The sequence below is a fragment of the Aotus nancymaae genome, unplaced genomic scaffold (assembly GCF_030222135.1).
Source record: "Aotus nancymaae isolate 86718 unplaced genomic scaffold, 86718_ANA_hifiasm-v0.15.2.pri h1tg000046l, whole genome shotgun sequence".
Taxonomy (NCBI): domain Eukaryota; kingdom Metazoa; phylum Chordata; class Mammalia; order Primates; family Aotidae; genus Aotus; species Aotus nancymaae.
In genome coordinates, this window is record NW_026988460.1 from 22,311,466 (window position 1) to 22,337,852 (window position 26,387).

At 43.7% G+C, this 26,387-nt stretch overlaps 1 protein-coding gene across 8 annotated transcripts in view; it reads left to right on the top strand.

The window, feature by feature from the left end:
- The first annotated feature begins 1,492 nt into the window (after positions 1-1,492).
- ATG7 (autophagy related 7) overlaps positions 1,493-26,387 on the top strand; it is a 277,334-nt gene continuing 252,439 nt past the window's right edge. For 4 of the 8 annotated variants that reach the window (XM_064362017.1, XM_064362022.1, XM_064362023.1 and 1 more), the window contains exons 1-3: positions 1,493-1,532; positions 8,905-8,979; positions 26,169-26,341. In XM_064362017.1, coding sequence (XP_064218087.1) covers positions 26,182-26,341 — 160 coding nt within the window. In that variant the 5' untranslated portion in view covers positions 1,493-1,532; positions 8,905-8,979; positions 26,169-26,181. Of the gene's footprint in view, positions 1,533-3,463; positions 3,746-8,904; positions 8,980-26,168; positions 26,342-26,387 lie in introns of those variants that run through there. The other 4 variants (XM_064362019.1, XM_064362018.1, XM_064362021.1 and 1 more) reach the window with 4 other exon arrangements.

The window sequence follows — 26,387 nt, forward strand, 5'->3', positions numbered from 1 at the left end:
TGGTGACAGAGGGAGATCCTGTCTCAAAAAAGAAAAACATAGAGAGGGAGAAAAACAAAGAGAAATCTTTCTTAATCTTTTTGTGCTTCAGAAACTGTTCACTCCAAAGAAACACCCATTCTCATGTCACTTAAATGACTCATGGTTGCCTCCCTTGTTTACTGTGGCAAGGTCAGACACAGTCCTTCTGAGTTCCCATTACTGGCTTCATAAATGATTACAGAGCTGCTTGTCTCCACTGACCAGTTGGAAAAGATGCTTGTTAACCAAACTTGGGTTAAGTTTCTTTCCTTTCCCCAGGTTCCTCACTTTAACCCACTCTCAGCTTGAGCTAGCATCAACTCCTCCTGAGAATAGGTTGGCCTCAAGATAAACATTCTCTAATCTGCTATCTAATCAAGCCACCCTTTCATCCCACTTCCCCTGTTTGGCTGTTTCTAGCTTTGTTTACCTACCTTCCTTTGGAGAGGGTGAAGGGTGGGGAAACCCTCTTTTTCCCTAACCCTTGAAACATCTGTGGATTTTTTGGTCAGAGTGATTGCCCTATTGCAATAGTCTCCCTTTGCTATTGCATAGTGCTTTCTCTGCTACCTCTCCCACTTCTTGCAGTAATCGTTTCTAATAAGCATCCTTATTAAGTTTGGATTTGTTTTCTTATTTGCCAGAACCAAAGAGACTTCTGATTACATTCCTGGCCCAAAATCCCTTTAAATTTCAGCAAGCCACCTACCTTTTCTTAGATTCTGTTCTTTCATATGTAACTTGGGGATACCTATCAGGACTCTTGTGAGAATTAAAGATGTAAAACCCTGAAAACATGGTTGCTAGTCAATTAATAGCAGTCATCACTCTTGTTATTATGAGTCTAGAGTGGTACATCAGAGTTAATTTGTGAAAGGCCTTACTGGCCAGATAGAGAAACCTGTCATAATCACTGCTGTTATCTTCAACACATGTCCAGTGCTTCTCACACGCATAGTATCTAACCAGCAAGTATTGACAGGGAATAACTTTATCTCACTGACAGTGGGAGCGATGAGAATGATGGCTGGTTTAGAAAAGGCAGGTTGGTCACTGTGGACATTCACTGGCCTTTTACTACTAAAATTCTCATCTGACTCTCCACACCTGCCACCCTGATGGCCCCTGTGCTGCGTTTGATGCCGCCTCTCTTGGAGAATGGCCATGGTGATCATTCCTGTCATCCTCTGAAATCAAAACAGAGAACGTGGAGCACTTTTTTAAAAGCCTGAAGGGAATGTAGACATTCCTACACCTGGCGAGACGTTTCCCTAGTCTCTCCTCGGTTCTCCCCCCGGGGGTGTCACCGCCCTCTGATGCCCCGCCCTCCCCACGACTCTAGTTCCTCCCACGACTCAAGTTCCTCCCACGTAGCCCGGTGCTAGGGGCGCATTTCCCCGGCTTGCCGCGGCTCCTTTGCGCACGCCCAGTGGTAGGCGTGGGCAGGGCCGCGTTGCGTCATCAGGGCGCGCGCCGCAGAAAGCGCTGTGGTTGCCGGAAGTTGAGTGGCGGTAAGTGAGCCGCGGCGGGTGAGGGTGTAGTGGGGTCTTACTGGGCCGGTTTTGGAGGCCAGGAGTTAAGGGGCGAGCTCGCCAGGGAAGGCGAGGGTCACAGCAGGTCTCAGGATCCTCCTCTGCCGGCTTCTGGGCGGTCCTTCTTTCTCCAGGGACTCACTGATTCCGGCTGTCGCCCTTCCTCTGTAGCCGCGTCCCCTCAGACTGGTTCAGTCCGGGGTCTTCTGACTAGGAAGCTCCTGCTAATTTCCTATTAGCCTCTCCTGTCCTCTTGGTAGGGAATGCTCAGAATCTTCAATGTTGGAACATGGGAGCTAGGACATTTGGATTCTCAGCCTGGCTGTGTCTGGATTTCGCTGTCTCTGGCACGTTCCTTCCCGTTCTGAGCTGCTTTCCCCTCATCTGTAAAATGGGAATGATAATCTGTCATTTGTTAAGTGAGAAGATTAAATAAGTTTACTTTCTGAGAAAGAAAGTTCTCGATTCCATGATTACAGGGTTAGAAACTAATGCATAATAAGAAATCCGGTAAAGTAAATGTAGGTGTTAGAACATTTGTCAGAAATAGAGTCAAACTTTTAATTTTACCAGAATGAATTTTATAAGTACAGTACTAACATACATGATGTTGGAGAAGTAAAAGCCAAACTGTGTGGGTGTGTGCACGTGCGAGCAGTTTCCTGATTTTTAAACACTGGCGACTGTTGCAATTTTTTTAAAAATTGGCAAGTAATTCTGTTTTTTAAAAACATTGGCAACTCAATCTTTACAAAACCTTGTTCAGCTGTAACCAGTCATATCTGTGGCTGTCAGTTTGGGACCTCTGGGTCCCAGGCTCCCTTTTTCATTGACTACTTAAGATTTTTTTTTCTCTGACACCTCTGCCCACTGGCCAGATTTCTTCAGTGACAGAAAGCTTTCTACTTCTGGTTGCTCCTGTTTGGTCCTCTCCCAGTTCTGACTCTTAGGTTGAGCTGAAAGCCATTACTCAGTAATCTCAGCTCACTGTTTCCCCTTCAGGCTCTTAGAATCACTCTTGCCCTCCATCATTGAAAGCTGCTAGTTTGTCTTCCTCTTCCCACCTTTTTTTCTCTAGGCTAAGCATATTTAACGTATTTGCTCATAGTAAACTTAACAATTTTGTCGTGTTTTGTTATATCCCCAGCATATAGAGCAATGCCTAGCATATATGCTCAATAAATATTTGTTGAATGAATGAATACAACAAATATTTGCCTGTTGTGTGCCTGGCATTATTGTGGGCACTGGTGATCTATCAGTAAAATAAGATGAAAAAGAACTCTGTTTTATGGCATCTTCTAAAAATAGTGGTAATGGCGGTGGTGGTGACATTGTCAATAAGGGTTGGTAGGTGTTTCAGATCCTGAAATGTACCACAAAAAGAAACAGGGTCATGGGATGGAGAGTAACTTGGGGAGGCATAAAAGCTAGCTCGTCAGGGATGGCTTCCCTGAGGAAATGACCTAACACCTGAATAAAGAAAAGGCCAGTCTTGGAAAGGCTCGTGTTGCTTAACTGCTCCCCTATCCCCCAATGCTGCTCCAGTCTTGTTAAGCTGCTTGCACGTGTGTCCATGTATAGCCTTCTGCTTCTACTGCTTCGAACATCTCCCCTTCCCCTTCCATTTATCTTGGCCAACTCCTTCCTGCCCTCATGTGACATGATTTTGAAATCCTTTAAGAGCTGAATACTGGACTTTCCATTATTCAACCACAAGTTCCCTTTTCTGTTCCTAGCCAGCATCTCATTATGGAGAATAATGTGTATCTTACTCATTTTTGTATCCCCAGCTTGCAGTACAGTGCCAGACAAAGAGCTCAGCTAAGGCTCTGTGTCTGGCACTGCACAACAAGCTGGGGATACAAAAATGAGTAAGATACACATCCCTGTCCTCAAAGAGTGTACTTTTTTTTAAGTCAAGGAGATAGCAATGATATGGCATGAAGCTATTGCAGGGGTTTGGTAGAGGAGGACTTAGGGTGTTCATAAGTCAGGCTAACTCATCAGAGAAGGCTTCAGTGAGGAGGTGCTGCTTTAGCCAAGACCTAAAGGATGAACAGGATTTGACAGGTGAAGAGAGGTGCAAGATGGGATGAGCAAAGGGCTAGACTAGAGGTGAGAATGCATGGCCTGCTTGTGGTTCACCGGAGTGGCAGTGTGGTGGTGTAGGATGAGAAGTGACTGGAAAGGTAAGTGGTAGCCACATTGTGAAGAGCCTTGTGAACGATAACATGTTAAGAGCACATAGACTTTGGGATCCAAGATAGCTTCATACCGATATTTGCATTGCCACTGAACTAGTTTTGTGACCCTGGGCAAGTCACTTCCTTTCTAAGCTTCAGTTTCCTCATCTGTAAGAAGGAGAAATAAAAACTGAATGAGGTGATATGTTACTCACTTGGCACTGGTAGATGATAAACACTCAATAAACAGGAGTCATTAATATTGCCAGGTCCAGAAGTTTGGACTCTAAAGTGTGGGGGCGAGGGTGGAGAGCAGGACACTGAAGATTTGAATATTTTTTTTTTTTTTTGAGATCAAGTCTCACTCTGTTCCCTGGCTGGAGTGCAGTGGCGCCATCTCAGCTCACTGCACCCTCTGCCTCCTGAGTTCAAGCGATTCTCCTGCCTCAGCCTCCCAAGCAGCTGGGACTAAAACAGGCTTACACCACCACATCCAGCTAACTTTTATATCCCTAGTAGAGATGGGGTTTCACCATGTTGGCCAGGATGGTTTTGATCTCTTGACCTCGTGATCCACCTACTTTGGGCTCCCAAAGTGTTGGGATTACAGGCGTGAGCCACCATGCCTGGTCAGGACACTGAAGATTTCAAAACAGATGTGACATCCTCTCATTGTTTTAAATTACCCAGGCAGCAATGTGGTGATTACATTGGACAGAACAAGACAAGCAGGGCACCAGTTGGGGACAGTTGCAGTGATCCAGGTGACAGGATGAAAGTCTGGATGAAGGCAGTGACAGTGGAGATGGAGAGGGATGGAAGAAGTTGAGAGATTAAGGAGGTGGAATTTGCTGGACTTGGAAACTGATTGGATGAAACAGAGGAAGGGAACAAGAATCGGGATCCTGGTGGCAGGAGGGCAGAAGTGAATTTGCTGTGTGGAGTTGAGCAGTAACAAAATTCTGTGATTAGTGTCTCTGATTAGCCCTGACCTCCTCTTTGATTTTATTGGAAGTCAGTTTGCCTCCTGCGTCCATTTCTACCCATGGGATTGAAATTCACTAATGTCTTCCTCTCCTCTTTCTATCTCTTGATCTCCCCACCCTTCTCCAGTTTGATTAAGGCCTGATTGTATAATCAAGGGAGAATAAATACTGGAGGTGCTGCTCTGTTAATTGGTAATCAATTTGTATTTCCATAATCTTGGCAGACTGAGGAACAGCCTATTCACTCCATCTCAGACCAGCTTCAGAATAATCACTTTTGGGATTTCCTCACACCTTCATCCCAGTTACCATCCTTGAACTTGCTCTGGTTTGTCAACCTCTCTGAGTGTGTGGTACTGAAAGGAAGTCCTCTTTTCTTGAGGACTCTAACCATGCAGGGAAAGACTGCACTTTTCTTTTGTTAACCTAAGGCCCTGCCAGCTCCATTGTAGACACATCGTGCTTTTGACTCTATTACACTGGTGTGCCAGCAAACAGGCCCTCAGCACGGCCCAGCCCTCCCCATATCCTCAGGCAGCTCTCTTGTCCATTTCCCTTTATGTCTTTCACATATTCATTCCTCTCCCCAACCTCCTACCTTGACTTTTGCTCCACTAAGTTGCAGCCATCAATTAAGGCTTCTCAACTTCCTCCTCTGTCCTTTACAAACTGATCTTTAGCTGACCCTATTCTTTTGCCTTTTATTCTAATTCTGTGATAGAAATGGTGTTTAAGACTAAGTCCTCTATTTGTGCTTGAGATCCCATCTCCTCCTGTGCCTCAAGGACCGGGTTCCATCATTTGTTCATTTTCTTTACCGTTTCATCAGCCCTTCCCATTTAAGTATTCTCTGTTTACTCTCATTTTGGAAAAAAACAAAAACCCTTCAATTAACCTGTGCTGCACCCTGTCACGTCTCTTTTATCCAGCCACCTTTCTTGGAAGAGTTATCTGGAGTTGCTACCTCTGCTTAAGTCATCACTGAAATCCTGCTCTCATCCCACCACTCCCCAAAGTCATCGGACCTCAACATTGCCAGATACCTGATCACTTTTCCTTCCTTATCTTTCTTGGCACATCTGACATTGCTGACCTTGCCCCTCACTTAGGAAAACCCAGTCTTACTTTGTATTATCTCTCAGGCCATTTGCCCCTCAATTTCCATTGTGGGCTCTTTTCCTCCCCTTTGTCCCTCACATGCCAGTTTTTGCAAAGACTCTGCCCTCTACTGTATTCTCCTCACCCCCAGCTTCAAACGTGTTTATATGCTCATGACCCCTGTTTTGTATTGTGAGCCTGGATCTCTCTTGAATGCTACCCTCAAACTCAAAGGAGTCTAAAACTAAGCTCCTCATCTTCCCTCTGAACCTGCCATTGTTTCTCCATTTTTGAATCTTGCCAATTCCCCTCCTTCCATTTAGTCATCCAGAATAGAGCCCTGAGAGTTGTCTCAGGCTATTCCTCTGGTACTATCCCTCCTTTCCATCTTCCAAGCCCAGGCAGTCATTAGAGTTCTACAGATTAACTTCCTTGCTATCTTCTCCATTTCTTCCCTCGCTGCCTCAGTTCAGGACCCCCTCCCTTCCTGCCTGTCTTTCTGCACAGCCTCCCAGCTGGTTGCCCTGCCTCAGCAGTCTGGTCCTCACTGCTGTGGATTGCCTTTACTAAAATAGAGATCTATGCTAAAATACAAATGCATAGCTTTTCACATAAGGCTTTTCATGATATGGCCTTTGCCTGTTTTTGTGACATGGTCCAGCTACTCTGCCCCAGGTGCCTCTCCTTGCTGCCATACAGAACTCATTTGTGTTTCCTCAAAATACCGTCCTATTTCATTCATTCATTGTTGTAGTCATCAACAAGTACTTATTAGGCACCTATGAAGTGTTAAGACTGAGTCAGGTGCTAGAAAAACAATGATGAATGGGGAAAATGAGAAGCTGACATGGTTCCTTTCTCATGGAATTTTTATTCTACTGAGGAGGATAACTGCATACATGCTATGAAGATGAGGTACTTGGTGCTCTTTGAGGATTAGAATATCGCAGGATTGACCTAATCAGGAGGTGAGGAAGTCAGGGAAGGCTTCCCTCAGAAGTGATGATTGAGCTGTGATTTGAAGTGAGCAAAGAAATTTCACTAGATAACGGGTATGTGGAGGTGGACAAGAACATTCTAAGCTTGTGCAGAGGCCATGGGGTTGTGGAGTTGATGATGTGGAGCTGAATTAGCTTCCTCCCTTTGCCTGGGGAGTCCCCACTCCCTACCTCTTGCCCCCTCATCCAGGGTTCCTTTGCATGGGGCTTGGGCTGCCATCTAATGCCCCCCTCTTTCCCAGCCATCTGAGGTGAGTTTGGAAGTTAGTGGAACTGTTTTATTTTGCTTTGTTCTGTGACATTGACAAGAGGGCATTACTGCATTTATTGAGAGAGAGCTAGAGATGCTGAACAATCTGCAACGTGCAGGGATAGCTCTAAACAAGAAGGAATTGTCCCATCCAACATGCCTGTAGGGCCTCTGTTGAGAATCTACTTGGATGTTCTTAAAACCTTGGCTTAAGGGTTTCTATAGGACGTTCTTAAACCTTGACTTGGCTGGGTACAGTGGCTCATGCCTATAATCTCAGCACGTTGGGAGGCCGAGGTGGATAAATCATGAGGTCAGGAGTTCGAGACCGGTCTAACAAACATGGTGAAACCCCATCTCTACTAAAAGTAAATTAGCTGGGCATGGTGGCGAGCACCTGTAATCCCAGCTACTCAGGAGGCTGAGGCAGGAGAGAGGCAGGAGAATCACTTGAACCCAGGAGGTGGAGGTTGCAATGAGCTGAGATCATGCCATTGCACTCCAGCCTGGATGACAGAGTGAGACTCTGTCTCAAGAAAATAAAACAAAAGACTTGGCTTAAGGGTTTCTATAGGAAACAGTGTTGCCTTATCATTCTGATTTAGATGTCCCTTCTCCTGTAACATTCTGTACAAACACCAGGCTGTACTGTACTTGTTTTACCTCCAAATTGCTATACTCTGATTCCTCTTCTGTTTTGCTGCCTGCTTTGCCTTCAAAATTATTAGCTCTTTAAAGGTGGGGATCGTAGCTTTTTTGCTATTGATCTCTGAAATGTAGCACAGGGCCAAGTATGTAACTGTTTGTTGAAGAAATAACTAATGGAAACTCCAATTTCTTTCTTTCTTTTCTTTTCTTTTTTTTTTTTTTTTTTTGAGGCAGAGTCTCACTCTGTCACCCAGGCTGGAGTTCAATAGCACAATCTCAGCTCACTGCAACCTCCGCCTCCTGGGTTCAAGTGATTCTTAAGCCTCAGCCTCTCGAGTAGCAGGGATTACAGGTGCCCACCACTACACCTGGCTCATTTTTGTGTTTTTGGTAGAGACGGGGTTTTACCATGTTGGCCAAGCATGTTACTGGTGAACAGTCTGATGATAGTCCTGCTTTTTAAGTGCCTCCTATGGGCCATATGTATGCATTTTCTAGTTTAATCCTTACAATAATTCTGCACAGTAGATGATATCTCCATCTAACAAGAGGAAACAGACTTGGGGAAGTTAAATGACTTGTCCAAGGTGTTGTGGCTAGAAAATATCAGAGGCAGGATTTGAACTCAGGTCTCTCTGGCTCGTGAACCTATGGCCTTTCCAGTCGAGCAGACTGGAAAGGTCCAATTGTTTTCTTGAATTTAAATGTAGGGCCCTATATTTACCTCTACGAAATTTCAAATCTTGTTAAAATAGGCCTGCTATTCCAGATGGTCAGAATTTTTTTTATTCTGAATTTCAGTCATTTGTATTGCCTGTTTCTTTCTGTGTCATGACTTGTATAAAATTGATAAGCAAATCTATATCATTAAGTCACTGGCAAAATGTAATAAGAATACTTTATTGAATATATTTATTTATTTGCCTGTTCCCCCTGCTCTTAGCCCCAGCACAGGGTTCAGTGCAGATGAAGTGCTTAGTAAATATTGATAAATATTCATGTGGATAAATAAAATAAATTGGATAGGCCCAGAGACTAAGCCAAAGACCTTCCACTGTTAGCTTCTTTCTAATTAACATTAATTCATTCAGTAACTAAGATCCTTTGAATAAGATTATTTTACCAGTTCTTAATCCCTCTAATTATGTCAGTATCTAATTCCTGTATATTCATCTCGTCCATCAGGATTTCTAGAACAGCCTTGTGAGAGACATTTCTGAGGTCTGTATATCCTGTGTCCATGATTCTTCCCTGATCAAGGTAGGAATACTGTTACTCTGTCATGACTTTTTCTTAGAAAAACCATATTGTGATTACTTAGGGCTGCTTCATACAGTTATGCAGGCTGTACACTGCACAAGAGACCAAAGCAAAGGGAGTTCCATTTATATCATAGGTATTGTGGGTATAGTTTTGTAATGACAATGGCAGAGAAGGCTACAATGTCTTGAGCTAATGTAATCAAATTTACGCATTTCTCTAAAGGAAGTAAAATCTTGAAGAAGGGGTGTAATTTTCTGATTGCACCGAGGTGCTGAGTGGACTAGAGTGCACTAGTGCATCACAGATTTTGCTTTCCTGGGAGCAAAACTTCTGTTCAGTAGTCTGTAGAACCCATCTTTATTCTTCTCTTTGAAAAATCAAACATTTTGAAAATATGAAATCTGGCCTTCGCTTGGCCTAGTCTTTCTGTACCTCTCCCATTTCTTAGGATTGTTTAAAGATCACCAGAAATGAAAACCACAGAGATGTTATTATTCAGAATCAAGCCTTCATAACTCAGCCAGCTTTTAGGAAACTATCACAGATTTTAGTTGTTGGTTGGCATAGGGCTCCACAGTGATTCAGATGAATCCAGGTGGCTGTCTCAGATGAACAGAGCAATGGGCGACACTGTTGATCAGTGGAGGTAACAAAAGGACTCAGAAGTAGGCACGCTGCCCTCCATCTTCCTGGCAGTATTGCTTCCTCTCCCCTCTTTCCCACATTTTCTCAGCTGTCACTGTCCCTCTCATGTAAGCTTCTTAAACCCCATAATGCTGGTATTCAGTGCATCCATTCTCAAACACTGAGGCTGATGGACACCAGATTGCTTGTGAAGGTGAAGGATATTATAGCAGAAGGAAACCAAAATAAGAGAAAAATAGCTCTGGAAGTAACCAATGAGCAGGACAGATACAGTTTGAAGACTGTGTTCCTGCTTGTTCTCTGGTTGACCCACTGAAGAAGAAATCATGTTGATTCAGAGGTGGCTCAGATGGAGGTGAGGAGGACAACTCACCCATCATAGCAATTATCCTAACTGCCCGTGTGATCAGCTGTTACCACAGAAATCACCTGAAAGCACAGTCACAACCCATTTGGCTGACTTGATGACTTGATGTCCTGTGGAGACATTAGTTTGGCTCAGGGACATCTTGACTCTAATGCAACTTTTAAAAGGAAATGTAGTTTCTGTACCCAGCTCGTTCCTCTGTAGGAGTCCTGAGTTCTCATCTTCTGGTAGAGCCTACTCTTTCTTCTAAGTTTAGAACTTCTTTCCTTCTTTTGGAAGAGAAGGCTTTAAACCTCCCTCTTTAACAGCCTTGTAGATTGTTTCCGAAACTCATGAGGTTGCAGGAGCATCATTAGTCTATAAAATGTGCATTGGCTCCATATGCCAAAGCAGCCCCCTCCCCCACTCCTGGTGATCTCCACCTCCTTTTTACACATCAGCAGCTAAGAACATATTCTGTTTGTCAGCGGGACTTGGTCATGTGGTTTGGTGCTTATTTTAATGACTGCCAGGGCTTGCAGCCCCGCAGCTGGGAAAATGAGAATAGAAGCCTGCTCTATGTGCTCCATTTTGGCCCAGAGAAAGTACTTCAGGGCCAAATTGCAGTTATTCTGGCACTTCTGCTAAGTGAATGGCCCCACTTGGGCTCAGAGAAATCGGACACTGAGTGCTCACTGCACTTTAGAACTTGCTCTTTTGGACTTCTTGACGACCTGTAGTTGGGCACTGACCATTTCCTTTTAATTAAGCCTCTGTTGCAATTGCAGCGCTCCTTTGAGGGAGGTAGACTTTAAATGAGGCATATTTTAGGCAGAGAAAGTTTTCATAGTCAGCATGGGGAAGGGGAACCACATTAGTCGGGTATTGTTGGCTAATATGGGGCAGTAACAAGGAAAACTACCAGCAGCTACCATTTATTGACTGCTTGCTGTATACCAGGCACCGTAGCAAGCACATCACCAACATTTAGCCCCGCCAGCAAGTTCTGGAGTAGGTATACCTGTCCTTATCTTACACCTGAGTAAATCCAGGTGCAGTGGGGTGAAGGAACCTGCCCTAACCTGCCCTGGGCTTCTCAGCCAGTGGAAGGTGGAGGTGGAATCCACACTTGGGTTTACTTAACTAAGACCAGATTCCTGACTGCATTACATTACTTCTGCTTTTATCATTCTTTCCCTGAACCATTAAAAACTTCTCTGCTCATGGCTGAACGTGGTGGCTCACGCCTGTAATCCTAGCACTTTGGGAGGCTGAGGCAGATGGATCACCTGAGGTCAAGAGTTTGAGACCAGCCTGGTCAATGTGGTGAAACAGTGTCTCTACTAAAAATACAAAAATTATCTGGGTGTGGTGGCACATGCCTGTCATCCCAGCTACTTGGGAGGCTGAGGCCAGAGAATCACTTGAACCTGGGAGGTGGAGGTTGCAGTGAGCCGAGATCACACTGCTGCACTCCAGCCTGGGTGACAGAGCAAGACTCCGTCTCAAAAAGCAAACAAAACTCCCCTTCTGTCCTAAAGCAAACAGACAAAAACCTAAAACACACACAGAAAAATTAGAGTGAGATAATTTTTAGCATTGTCAAGTTGGTTTGCTTATGGACACTAGAGGTCTGTGGGTCTAGTTTTCCTAAAGACAGGTTCTTTTGTTTTTGTGTTTTCTCTCCTTCTGTTGTTTATATTCTACAATTACTTCTTCACTTTAAAATGAATTACTTCTTCATTTTAGAAATTCTATACTTCTTCATTTAAAAAAAAATCATACACTTCTTGATTAAAAAAAATCCTATACTGGCTTGATATTTGCTGTGTCCAATCCTATTAGACCCCTGCAGAGGGAGAATGGTTGGGCAGCCTCACTCCAGGAAGCACTTCTGCTTCAATGAATTCCATAAGCAGCCAAGCCAAAATACTTCCATCCTCAGCTTCTTTAATAACAAAATGCCAGAAAACTTTATGGAAATGATTTCTTATTTAGGCTCCTTATTTAGAGCAATGAATTGCTTTTTACCAAAGCAAATTTAAGTAGGTCATCTGTGAACTGTTAGATGAATACATGAAGGTTCTCTTCGTAGGACTGGTGTAGTTTAAAGATAGGGGTTGGGCCGGGTGCGGTGGCTCACGCCTGTAATCCCAGCACATTGGGAGGCCGAGGCGGGTGGATCACGAGGTCAAGAGATCGAGACCATCCTGGTCAACATGGTGAAACCCTGTCTCTACTAAAAATACAAAAAATTAGCTGGGCATGGTGGCGCGTGCCTGTAATCCCAGCTACTCAGGAGGCTGAGGCAGGAGAATTGCCTGAACCCAGGAGGCAGAGGTTGCGGTGAGCTGAGATCGCGCCATTGCACTCCAGCCTGGGTAACAAGAGCGAAACTCCATCTCAAAAAAAAAAAAAAAAAAAGATAGGGGTTTTGTTCTACTTTTTTTTATTTTTTGAGACGGGGTCTCGCTCTGTTGCCCAGGCTGAAATACAGTGGTACAATCATGACTCACTGCAACTTCGATTACCTGGACTTAGATGATCCTTCCATTTCAGCCTCCTGAGTAGTCAGGACCACAGGCATGCACCACCTCTTCAGGTTAATTTTTAAAAATTATTTGTAGAGATGAGTTCTTAATGTGTTGCCCAGACTGGTCTTGAACCCTTGGGCTCAAGCAATCAGCCTGCTTTGGCCTCCCAAAGTGCTGGGATTACAAGTGTGAGCCACTGTGCCTGGCCTTTTTTTTTCCTTTTCCTTCCTGAGACAGGGTCTCACAATGTCACCCAGGCTGAAGTGCAGTGGCACAATCATGGCTCACTGCAGACTCGACCTCTTGGGTTCAAGTGATCCTCCCACCTCAGCCTCCCAAGAAACTGAGACTATAGGCACCTGGCACATTTTTTTATTTTTTGTAGAGATGGGGCCCACTGTGTTGCCCAGGCTGGTCTTGAACTCCTGGACTCAAGTGATCCTCCTGCTTCAGCATCCCAAAGTGCAGGGATTACAGTTGTGAGCCACTGAATCTGTCTCTATTTTACTTCTTTATTCAGAGATAACATACATAAAGTGCACTGATCACAGATATTTAGCTTGTGGCTTTTTACATAGTTATTTGCCTTGTAACCACCACCCAGCTCAAGATATAGAATATTTCCATCTCCCCAGGAGCCTTCCTCATCAGTAGCCCCACCTCACCCTGTAATCACCATTCTAACTTCTGTCAGGTTGATTGGTTTTGCCTGTTGAACTAAGTATAAAGCTGTGTGTATCTGGGTGATAAAATTATTCTTACTGTTTTATTTTGGAGCAGTTTCAAACTTACAGAAATACTGTAAGAATAAGACAGAGACCTTCCATTTATCTATCTCCCGGAGACTCCCATTCAGCTTTTGTCCCAGTAATGCCCTTTTATAGTAGAGCATCATCCCAGGATCACATGTGGCCCCCAGCTGTCAGTCTTTGTGGTCAATCTGAAATTGTCTTCCTTTGACTTTTAAGATGTTGGCACTTTTGAATACTCTAATCCTGGTCATTTTGTAGAATGTTTTTCAGCTTGGGTTTATCTGATGTTTCCTCTCATGAGATCCAGGTTATGTATTTTCATCTGAACACCACAGATGCTGTGTTCTTTCCATGGCATTCTATCAGATAGCACACAGTGTCTGTTTGTCGTGTTGCTGCTGGTGTTAACTTTAATCTCTTCATTAAGTTGCTATCTTAATGACCAGATTTTGTCACTGTAGCTACCGGTACGCTTTCAGAAAGAAAGATTTATTCTTGACTACTTTTGTATGCAATTAAGGTTTTATTTGCACTGATTTGTGCATGTGTGTTTCCTGTCTGCTAAGGTCTTAGTCCTGAAAAAACAATAATAGGGTTAGAGACCGAAGTCGTATGGCATATCACCATATGTTCTTCATGATTCATTATTCCCTATTCCGTGGCAACTAGCTTCCGGGGTTCGTTCTCACAGTCATACAAGCTTGGGTTATTTCTTTCTTTTGGGGAGGAGATCTATAAAAAGTTCCCTGTTATTGTTTTGTGTTTTTTCTTGGTTTATTTTTTGAGACAGGGTCTGGCTCTATCACCTAGGCTGCAGTGCAGTGGCACCATCTTGGCTTACTGCAGCCTCAATCTCCCAGGCTTAAGTGATCCTCCACCTGAGTCTTCCAAGTAACTGGAAACACAGGTGCCTGCCACCACCATACCCAGCTAGTTTTTTTGTATTTTTTTAGAGACGGAATGTTGCCCATGTTGCCTAGGCTGGTCTCAAACTCCTGAGCTCAAGCCATCCTCTCGCCTCAGACCCCCAAAATGCTGGGGTTACAGGTGTGAGCCACCTTGCCTTGAAGATAAAGGTTTCTAAAATTCATCCTAGTAATGATTGAGAGCTGCTCTGCAAGGGACTAGGGACATTGAAAGGAATATAAACCAGGATCTGTATTTGTGAAATTTACAATCAAGTTTGGTGGAGGCAGACAGGTAAGCAAAGAGTTGAAAAACAATACCAAATGTGTAGGTAGCTTAGAGCCAGGAATGATTAAGTATAGCTGCCAGGGGAGGAGTATGAGGGGAGTGAAGACAGGTGAGGCACCTCTGAGAAGGCTTTCCCGGGCAGGTCACCTCCGAGCTGGCTTTTAAAAATGTCAGGCAGTCACAGAAGCAGGGTGAGGGAAAACAGGAAGCACTTTTCAGACAGAGGGGCTGTCAGTTCTAGGCCATGGGGGCCTGAGAGCCACTGTTAGAGGAGCATCAAGTCAGAGGTGAGGAGTGACAGTGCCGTAGGGTAGGACTAGAAAAGTTGGAAGGCAGCAGCAGGGGTCTGGGAGAAAGCATAAGGAAACCATCAGAGGTGTGGTCATATGCCTGCTTACGATGTAGAATGCTGCTAATTCGGTCTTTCCGGAATGTTATGAGCCTCAATAAATATCAAATGAGCTTCGTCTTGGCTTAATGATGCTGAGAGATGTGTGAGTGCTCTGAGTAAACTGTATTTGCCAGTTCATAAAGAAGTATTTGCAGCATTACAAGGTGCCTATTGCAGACCAGCAGATGTGGCCTTAGAATCTGGCCTTCGTCCTCAGCAGTCCTCACTTGTCTTTACTGCCCTTTAAAAAGATTATGCCAAAAATGTTAGTCTCCCTCAAAACAAAATACATTATTGGCACCTTCAAAGAATCAAAGGATAACAGATTTTGAAGATCATTTAGTCCAGTGGTCAGCAAACTACAGCCTGTGGGTTTTGTGCCAAGGGCGTTTTTTATGTAGTCCAAGAGCTTAGAAATTTTTTTTGCAGTTTTTTAAGGGTTGTTAAAAAAAATACACAACAGACTGTTTGTGGCCTGCAGTGCCTTAAAATATTTACTATCTGGACCTCTTAGGAAAAGCTTGCCAACCCCTGATCTTATCTGACTGCCTGATACAGTAATCTTTTGTGCAGTATTACTTGGCAAATAATCATCCAGTATATACTTGAACACTTCCACTAATGGAGAACTCATCTCTCTGATCTATTTCCTGTTTGGACAGCTTAAGCTGTTAGTAATTTTTAAACTCTGCTGAAATTTATCTTACTATATAGCGTCCATCCATTGGCTCTTTGTGGAAAAAGACAGCTATTATTTCGTTTCAGCCTTTACTGAGCTCTTACTATGATCTAGGTACTATGCTCAGTCCTGAAGAAAAGACTGATTTCTTGGAACCAAAGCAGTTGAGCTGATATCTCTCCTTTTCTCTGTCTTCTTCTTGCTATTGTATTAGGACTTTTTTTCTTTAATTGTTTTCGTTATTTTGGTATTGTTATTTTATAAACATAAGACAAACTTTAAGAGGCAAAAAAGGTCATGCAGTGAAAATAAGTCTCCCCACACTCCTCTCTGCTGACCCCCAGCAGCTTTCTTCAGAGGCAACCTTATGGCATGTTTCCTGTGGGGATTTGACCTTAAAGAACAAAAGATTTGGGTCCATTTGGACAGAAACTTTTGATATGTCCTCATTCAGTGTCGTTTCCTGAGCTCCTACTCATGCTGAGTGTGACTCAGTTTTATTTTCATTAAAGTCTGAAATTTGTTCCAAGTTTGGGTGGTAGACACAGCCCCAGGCAGGTTGAATTGGTTAGCCACACACCCTGCTATTTCACTTTAATCTTGACTGAGCTTTTCGGCTACTGTAGACTTTCTTACATTGCTGGAGTTCTTGTTCATCACGGTGTTGAATCCTTATGAAAACCTTTCCTGTTTAATTGGCAGTGACAGAATCCCATCCTGTGTAACTCCTGGGTTTCACATCCTGAAATAGTTTGAAATAAAATTGAAACACACTTACATTGATGCCTATGTCAGTTTCTTTTCTTGACTGTGTCTGAATATAATGTTGAAGTATCAGAGAAATAATCTTTTATCTTTCTAAGCTAAGCAGAGGCCAGAGTTTCACTTGTGCGCTCCAGGGTTATACAGGCGAGCCTTCCTTTTTCAGGAAGTGGATAATGTTTGGATCTAGATTAGTGACACATAAATAACTACCTAGGGCTTACTTCCCCCAGATTCCCCTCTGACCATTACTTTTTAAATCTTGCCTTCCAACTTAAAGACTATAGTGATGGGACATAGATGTGTATGTTCCTAAGTGATACTTTTACCATAGAGTGCCTTCTTTAGGTATTTCCAGAAGATTCCTCATCATGCTGCTGTTGGCTTAAGACTTCTCTGTTTTCCACCTGTCATGGAACAGTTTCAGCAGCTGAACATCAACTATATCCTCTTGTGAAACAGGCTCTTTGGTTCTGTTCAGAATTTCCCTAAGGCCAAATAAGTCAGAAAAATATTTGAAGGATGTGCCTCTTATGCAAATTACTTTTTGTGCAGTCATGGTTCACTGCAGCCTCAGCCTCCCGGTGGGAAGCTATCTTCCCACCTCAGCTTCCTGAGTAGTTGGGACTACAGGTGTGCCTGGCAAATTTTTTAATTTTTTTGTAGAGATGGGGTCTCACCATGTTGCCCAAGCTGGTCTCAAACTCATGGGCTCAAGCGATCCTCCTTCCGCATCCTCCCGAAGAGTTAGGATTATAGGCATGGACCGCTGCACCAAACCTTTTTTTTTCCTCTGTAAAAGTAGTTTGTTTCTGTTTACAAAATACAGGGAAGGAACAAGGGCAATACCTGAAACCCCTTGGTCGCACATCTTCTCAGTCTCTGCTTCTATAAATACCCTTTGTTCAACAGCAAACTCATACTGTACCCGAGTGTTTTCTCACATCTTAGCAGCTTCAGTCTATAGCATATGACCAGGTGGGAAATAGATGCCTCATTCACAGGGTAGGGCTCCCCTCCAATTAGTGTTCCATCTCGCTTTTGCTAATATTGAAACAGAAGTAACTAGTTGGTCTTACTATTTGTTTTTAAAAACTCTGTCATGAACAAGTAGGTCATAAGCAAATTATGTCTACACAACTCCTGGAATTGTTTCAAATAAGTTTATAGGCAGTGACTAAGGCCCTCTCCTCTTTTTGATCTTTCTAGGTCCCAGGCTGCCTTCAGCACCTGGACTGCCATCTGGGTCCCCCACATCCCGGCGCAGTGATGGAGGAAGGGCAGGCCAGGCCAAGCATGAGGAATAAGCACTCTATGTTGGGCTCAGACCAAGAGTCTATGGTCTTGAGACCTCTGTTTGTCAGTTTTCTTCTCCATATTCTCTTCCACCTATTTCTGCAGCCTCATGAGCTGTTTTTACTTCTGGTAGTGGATCTTGGCCTTCTCATTCCTCTTCTCCAGGTAGCTGTCACTGGCTGTTACTTCCAGCCAACCTCATGAACCAGCCACCCCTAGGTAGACAGGCTTTATTTTAGGCTTCAGACGCACAATCTTGAAGGCAGAAGGAACCACCGTCTGCTTTTTCTTGTCATAGGTTGGTCCCATCAGGCACCTTGAAGTGGTTCAGGGCAACCTGTCCTTGCTTGGTCTCGTGGGGCTACATGCCCTGCACGGTCTGCCAAAAGATTCGACTAGGGGCCTGGAAATGGTGGGGGCCTCGGGAAGGGTTAGTGTTCATCACTTGTGGAGGAAGACCAGGTACTTTAACTTGTTTCTGTAGAAATTGCCCTTGCAGAAATGTTGATGCCCTTGCACCACACGACCACTATCTCCTGGCCCAGTAATACCTGCTTGGCCATAATGGCTGAGGTGGCCCAGGAGAGAGACTTGGCCATCGAGCACCAGGATCTGCCCCTCTGCCATCTTTGGCAGCCACCTGGGAAAACATCTTTTTTTTCTTTTTTTTTTGTGAGACAGAGTCTTGCTCTGTCACCCAGGCTGGAGTGCAGTGGCATGATCTTGGCTCACTGCAACTGCCACCTCCCGGGTTCAAGCGATTTTCCTGCCTCAGCTTCCCAAATAGCTGGGATTACCACACCCTGCTAACTTTTGGTATTTTTAGCAGAGATGGGGTTTCACCATGTTGGTTAGGCTGGTTTCAAACTCCTAACCTCATGATCCGCCCACCTTAGCCTCCCAAAGTGCTGGGATTACAGGCGTGAGCCACCGTCCCCGGCCCAACATCTTTTTTTTTTTTTAAACAGGTTTAGCATCTTATTTTTCACCTTAAAAAAAAACAGCTTTATTGAGGTATAATTAGTACACAAAGTATCTGTTACCTTTTTTTTTTTTTTTTTGAGACAGAGTTTCTCTCTTGTGGCCCAGGCTGGCATGTAATGGTGTGATCTCAGCTCACTGCAACCTTCGCCTCCTGGGTTCAAGCTGTTCTCCTGCCTTAGCCTCCCAAGTAGCTGGGATTACAGGCATGCACCACCATGCCTGGCTGATTTTTGTATTTTTAGTAGAGACAGGGTTTTGCTATGTTGGTCAGGCTGGTCTTGAACTCCTGACCAAGTGATCCACCCACCTCTGCCTCCAAAGTGCTGGCATTACAGGCGTGAGCCACTTGACCTGGACATGTCTGTTATCTTCTAAGTAGTCATCCTTACTCACTTTTACCCAGCTACCGAAGTGCTGTAGATTAGAGTTTTCTTTTTTGTCTTTGTGATCCTTTGGCACTGGTAAAATTCCATCTTGATGACCTCAGCAGGTCATCAAAATTATGATAAAAACAAGTTACATTTGTCCTTTAAGAGAAAGTTGTGAATGACCGACATGTGTAGGGACCTGACAGTCTGTCACACAGAGGGTTTTAGATGAAATCCTTTTGTACCACTGTCTGCAACTGTTTGATTTCCTTCCACATTGGACAGTGGCTCTGGCCACGGCCTTTTTGTTTTGACTGTTGGAGAGTAGTTTAGCTTGTGAATGTTTTTTCAAAACAGTTGGTTATTTTTTAGCATGTGTGAGACTGATAGGCAGTAGAAAGTTTCTGAAAAGAGGTTTCTTCCTTCAAGGCAGTATAGTATAGTGACGAGAATAGGGGCTTGGAAGCGGTCAGACCCGGGTTAGTCATCTCAGCTCTACCACTTCCTGTGTGACTCTGGGCGAGTTACTTAAAGCTCCCAGTGCCTCAGTTTTCTCTTCTGTAAAGTAGACATAATCTGACCACTGTCAAGGGAATAGCATGTAAACTATTGTCAAGGGAATAACATGTAAACTATTTAATGTAGTACCTGGCACAGAATGAGCATTTAATAAGGACAGTTACTAATATGACTATTACTACTGCTGTTATTTAAATAGTTTTGAACAGGATATTATCAAAACAGCAAGTACAGTTTATGGTAGTAAATGCCCTAATGGAAGTGTTCATCTGTCACCATGGAGAAGGGAACTGTTAATACCCACTGAATGTTACTGACAGCTTCATAAGGACCTTAAGTGATGAGAAGTACTTTCCCTAGTAGAGAGGGGAAAGATTTCCTAGGAACATCAGCCATGCATAAGATCAGGAAACTAGCAGGCTAAGGCTGTAGCACCTTATTATCTGTGTGGTAAGGCTAGTAAGGTTTGGTTTGTTTGTTTCAACAAGGGAGCAACCTATGCAGATCATTCCTAGTGGCAGTGTTTGGAGTGCCATCTTGTTTGGAGGAGACAGGGGCCAACGGCAGTCACCCGTGAGCATATTACTGCAAGAGCTGAGGTGTGAGATGCTGGAGCCTGGCACGTGGCAGTGGGAATGGAGAGAAGGCAGGCAGACCTAGACAGGAAGCATGAACTTAACATGAGGAGTATGGGCTTCAGAGTGGCATTGGAAGCTGAATCCTGGTTCTCCCACTTCCCTAGATATATAGGCTTGTGTGAATTTCTTACTTTCTTTCTTTCTTTTTTTTTTTTGAGACAGAGTTTTGCTCTTGTTACCCAGGCTGGACTGCAATGGCGCGATCTCGGCTCACTGAAACCTCCGCCTCCTGGGTTCAGGCAATTCTCATGCCTCAGCCTCCTTAGTAGCTGGGATTACAGGCATGTGCCACCGTGCCCAGCTAATTTTTTTTATTTTTTTAGTAGAGACGGGGTTTCACCATGTTGACCAGGATGGTCTCGATCTGTTGACCTCGTGGTCCACCCGCCTTGGCCTCCCAAAGTGCTGGGATTACAGGCATGAGCCACTGTTTCTTTCTTTTTTTTTTTTGGAGACAGAGCCTCACTGTGTTGCCCAGGCTAGAGTACAGTGGCGTGATCTCCATCTCGGCTCACCGTAACCTTCGCCTCCCGGGTTCAAACGATTCTCCTGCCTCAGCCTCCCAAATAACTGGGATTACAGGCACCCACCAACACGCTCAGCTAATTTTTGTATTTTTAGTAGAGACGGGGTTTCGCCATGTTGGCCAGGCTGGTCTCAAACTCCTGACCTCAGGTGATCTGCCCGCCTTGGCCTCCCAGAGTGCTGAGATTACAGATGTGAGCCACCACACCTGGCCTCCTTGTGTGAATTTCTTACCTCTCTGAACCTCAGTTTCTTCCTCTATAAAACTGGAGCTCTTCCTTCTTAGGGCTTCTCAGAGAATTGAATTCAAGTGAATACCCCTGCTGCTGTGCCTAGTTTTGGTCTGTGTTCAGTACTGTTACCTTCATGTCATTCCAGAGGACTGTTTAAGGTTGAGCTTCTAGGAATTAGTACTTTCTTGCATTGAGAGAGAGAAAAATTGAAGATGATGTTGAGATTTCTTGCTAGAATGTAAGGTGATACTATTAAGCAAACTAGGAAATACGGAGAAAGGGGTAGAATTTAGGGAAAATATATGTTGACTTTTTGGATTTGTTGAATTTGAGATTTTGAAAAATCTAAGTCGTAGCTTTAAAGGACACTTAAATATATGTTTAGAGGTTAGAGCTAGAAATATAGTCCTGAGATTCATTGGCATATAGATAGAAATTGTTGTAGAAAGTAAATGACTGGCCAGGAGTAGTGGCTCACATTTGTGATCTCAGCACTTTGGTACGCCAAGGCAGGTGAATCACTTGAGGTCAGGAGTTTGAGACTAGCCTGACCAACATAGCGAAACCCATCTGTACTAAAAAATACAAAAAATTAGGGCCAGGTGCGGTGGCTTATATCTGTAATCGCAGCACTTTGGGAGGTCAAGGCGGGCAGATCACTAGGTTAGGAGTTCAAGACCAGCCTGGCCAACATGGTAAAACCCCATCTCTACTAAAAATACAAAAAAATTAGCCAGGTGTGGTGGCATACGCCTGTAATCCCAGCTACTTGGGAGGCTGAGGCAAGAGAATCACTTGAACCCAGGAGGTGGAGGTTGCAGTGGGCCGAGATTGTGCCATTGCACTCCAGCGTGGGTGACAGAGCGAGACTCTGTCTGAAAAACAAAAAAGAAATGAATGACGAGGAGAGGGCTGAGCATGGAACCCTTCAAAAACCAACAGTGGAAAGAAAATGCTAGCTGCATTGTGAAGGAAAAGAGAAAAAGGGAGAGATTAGAGGCCCAGAAGACAACACAGGAAGCTGTTGAGAGTATTTCTCCACATGTGTGCCCCAAATCTCAAATCACCGGTTTTCTTTTTCTTTTTCTTTTTCTTTTTTTGCGGGGAGACGGAGTATTGCTCTTGTGCTCTTGTCGCCCAGGCTGGAGTGCAACTGCAACCTCCGCCTCCGAGGTTCAAGAGATTCTTGTGCCTCAGCCTCCCAAGTAGCTGGAATTACAGGTGCACTCTACCACACCTGGCTAATTTTTGTATTTTTAGTAGAGCCGGGAGTTTCCCCGTGTTGATTAGGCTGATCGTCTTGAACTCCTGACCTCGGGTAATTCCCACCATCCATCCCCCTACTTCCCCCGCCTTGGCCTCCCAAAGTAGCATGATCCACTGAACCTGGCTAAATCACCTGTTTTCCATGGGGCAAAATTATAAAAATTCTTTCAGTTAAAAGCCAAAAAATATTTAATAGGAGATGAGGGTGCATTCAAATACATTTGAGGTGATTTTGAGTTGGGGCCTCCAAAAATAAGTGCCAGTGACCTGTAGGCATCAAGATAGCACCAAACCCACAGCAGCATCACTTGATATAATAGGCAAACTCCAGACTTATGGCCTCCATCACTATTCCTTCTTCTTTTACCGAATCTTCTTTCCTCCACAGGAAGTAGGGGTGAGACCCAGGCATCGTCATTTTTAATAAGTGCTCACGATGGTGAATGTTTGAAAACGCTTGGTCAGGCACTGTGAGGCATGATGCTGCAAGCCATACTGAGGCAGTGGAGAATTTTAGGAACAATGATGTGTTGTCTTTTGTGATCAGTGAAGTTTATCGATTATATAGAAAAATATTTATTATAATTCCCACCTCATACCTTCTGTTTGCTTTTATTTTTTTTAAGCCCCCATTGTGAATCTTTCATTCATTCAGAATTGGACTTCTGTTGCCAAAGCATCTTTTTAAATGTGGAAAGCATATTCAGCCTGTTGAAAAACAAGAACAACAAACCACCCATTAGGAATCCAATGGCAATCTAAGCTTCCCCCCTGGAACTTGCTGGGGACGAAGTCAGTTGCTCCCTGTGGTGATCCTGCCTTTACAGCCTGTTCTCTTTTGAGCATTCTACTACGAAATTGCATTTTAGAAAGCCACCGCCACACTCCTTTTAAACATAAAATCCAATGGCATTAACCTGTCATTTTCTTTGATTTCTAGTGTTCATTCATCACTACTCTTCTCAAAGTTTTTTATTGCTTTGGGTTAGTAGATATATGTACTGTCCTGGTGTACCAATTACAGCTTTGTTTTACTGTTTCTGTTTCCTTTTTCTTTTTTTTTTTTTTTTTTTTTGATGGAATTTCCCTCTTGTTGCCCAGACTGGAGTGCAATGGCACAATATCTCGGCTCACTGCAACCTCCGCCTCCCCATGTTCGAGCAGTTCTCCCTCAGCCTCCCAAGTAACTGGGATTACAGGCATGTGCCACCACGCCCAGCTAACTTTGTATTTTTAGTAGAGGCATGGTTTAACCATGTTGGTCAGGCTGGTCCTGAACTCCTGACCTCATGTGATCCACCCACCTTGGCCTCCCAAAGTGCTGGGATTATAGGAGTGAGCCACCATGCCTGGCCTACTGATTCTGTTTCTTTTTACTCCCTAACTGTGGACATTCTTTAGGACTTTGTAGGGCTTTTCTTTCTCTGAGTAACTTCTAAGAACTGATCATTCTCACCTGTGTTAGCTATGCTCTCAGTATTCATATCCAGTTTCCTTGGCTTATCTTTGCCCTGCTGTTGTCCACAGCTGAAAATGTCTTTCATTATTACTCTTCTGAAACTTGCTTTGCTTCTCAAGGGGCTTGTCTTTCACTCAAGCTGCTATTCTCCTGGCCAGTCATGGCTTGACACCTCAAGGACTTTGTTCTCTCTTTCATTCCTTGAGTCTACCAAGATACTGAATTAGGTCACCTTTTCTCTTAAATCAACCCCAACAAGGGTCTCCTTCTTTTCAGTCTTACTCCTCTGCTCTAATTCAGATCTTTATCAATCCTTGAGCTCTTAGCTGATTTTCCTGCCTGCCTCCTTCAAAGCCCTTTAGCCACTGCAGAATCGTATTCACCATGCAGGACTGCCAGTGGCTTCCCCCTCCGAAATTATTTAGCCTCTCATTTGAAGCTTCTCCATAGGTGTTTGCCCATCCTGCTCAGTTGTGTGTGTGCTGGTCTTGCACAGCACAAACCCTCCATGTGAGGACAGCTGGTCTTACATGTCCCCATTTCTGCCACGACTGTTCCTCTGCTCTTTTTGTTCCTTCTGCCCTCTACCCATATTCCCCCACCCCTTACCCATCCTTTCCAATATCACTCAGTGCTTATCTTCTTCATGGAGTCTTTCCTAGGGCTCTGTTTCACATTCATCCCCTTCTTCTTGATTTGAATATCTTTTACGTAGAGCACTAACTTTGTATTTCATAACACAGTTTCTATCAATCCAATACTCCTTATCTCTAATTCTAAATCCAACAAGTTTGGAAAACTGAAAGCTTTTTAATAGTCTTGGTGCAGAACTCAAGCAAAACCTCCTTGAGTAGATATGAGCTGTATTTAAAAAATGTATCCCATTTGGCCAAGTGGCTCATGCCTGTAGTCCCAGCAAGGCCAAGGCAGGAGGATTATGAGTCCAGGAGCTCAAGACCAGCCTGGGTGACATGGCAAGACCTGGTCTGTACTGAAAATACAGAAAAATTAGCCAGGCATGGTGGCGCATGCCTGTAGTGTCAGCCATTTGGGAGGCTGAGGTGGGAAGATTGCTTTAGCTTGGGAGACTAAGGTTGCAGTGAGTTGAGATTATGCCAATGTACTGCAGCCTGGGCAGCAGAGCATGACCCTGTCTCAGAAAAAAAAAAAAAAGTATCCCATTTACTGTGATTATTCATAGGTTCTGCTGCAGAAATACTCGTATGTCTGGTTGTAGGGTAATTGGACAGAATGGAAAGTGAAGGGACCTCATAAATTTGCTTTTTGGAGCTGCCAGATTTCTTTAGCATTATGCTTCTCAAACTGGGGTGTGTTACCCCTGAGAGTGTGGAGGGATTATAGAAAGTTAACAGTATACATGTGCATGATTGCCAGGAAGGTAAAATTTATTTGATAATTCGAGGGGGAAAATGAAATAATAAGATATGTATCATGGCATGAAATGCAAAATTTCCATGCATTGAAAAGATAAAACATGAGATTTCAAAGAAATGTAGGCACTGTAGGAGGTGGGGAGAAACACATCCTTCATTATCTGCCTCATCTAGAGGTGCTAAAGCACTGCTCTCATACAGATAGAATTCTGGCAGTTTGGATTGTTGCATTTGTCAGTAGCCAGATTTAGGATTTTGTACTTGCAGAGTTCTCCAGGACCACACAAGATGACAAAAGCTTCTGAGATAGTGACTGTGTTGAAGAAGGAATAGCAGTAGTACAATAGTGACTGTGTTGAAGAAGGAATAGCAGTAGTACATCATTAGTCCTTTTTTGAGACTGACTCAAATAAGGAAGGAAGAAGCATAAACGTTAAGGCCGGAAAGTGTTGCTTAGAAAAATCACTGTCATGAGGAAAATCAACTTGGCAACATAGGCCAATTAGGATAGTTGTCAAAGTTGTGTCTTTTTTTTTCTTTTTTTAAATTATTGTACTTTAAGTTCTGGGGTACATGTGCAGAACATGCAGGTTTGTTACATAGGTATACACATGCCATAGTGATTTGCTGCATCCATCACCCCGTCATCTACACTAGGTATTTCTCCTAATGCTATCCCTCTTCTATTGCCTTACCCCCTGCTATCCTTCCCCTATCCCCTACCCTCCGACAGGCCCCAGTGTGTGATGTTCCCCTCCCTGTGTTCCAAAGTTGTGTCTCGAGTGAAATAAGCCAGTCACAAAAACACAAATACTGCATGATTCCATTTACATAAAGTAGTCAAACCCATATAGACAGAAAGTAGAATGGTGGGTGCAAGGTCCTGGGGGAAAGGAAATGGGGAGTTATTGTTTAAAGAGTATAGAGTTCCAGTTTTGCAAGATGAAAAAGTTCTGGAGATCTGTTGTGCAACATTGTGATTATACTTAATACCACCTAACTGTATACTTCGAAATAATGTAGATAGTAAAGTATATGTTACATGTTTCTTACCACAATCCAAAAAGAAGTTGCGTCTTAAGATATCCCGTAGACATCTCATTACTTTTTGTTTGTTTGAATTAAGCTTTATTACAAATGTTCTTTCTCACGAGCTTTTGCATGGATATGTTATTTTACTGTGTTCCGTTTTGTTTTTTAGTAGGCAAGAAATAATGGCAGCAACTACGGGGGATCCTGGACTCTCTAAACTGCAGTTTGCCCCCTTTAGCAGTGCCTTGGATGTTGGGTTCTGGCATGAGTTGACCCAGAAGAAGCTGAATGAATATCGGCTGGATGAAGCTCCCAAGGACATTAAGGGTTATTACTACAATGGTAGGTAATAGTAAATTTCATTTTCTATCATCTTCTGTTATCCTCT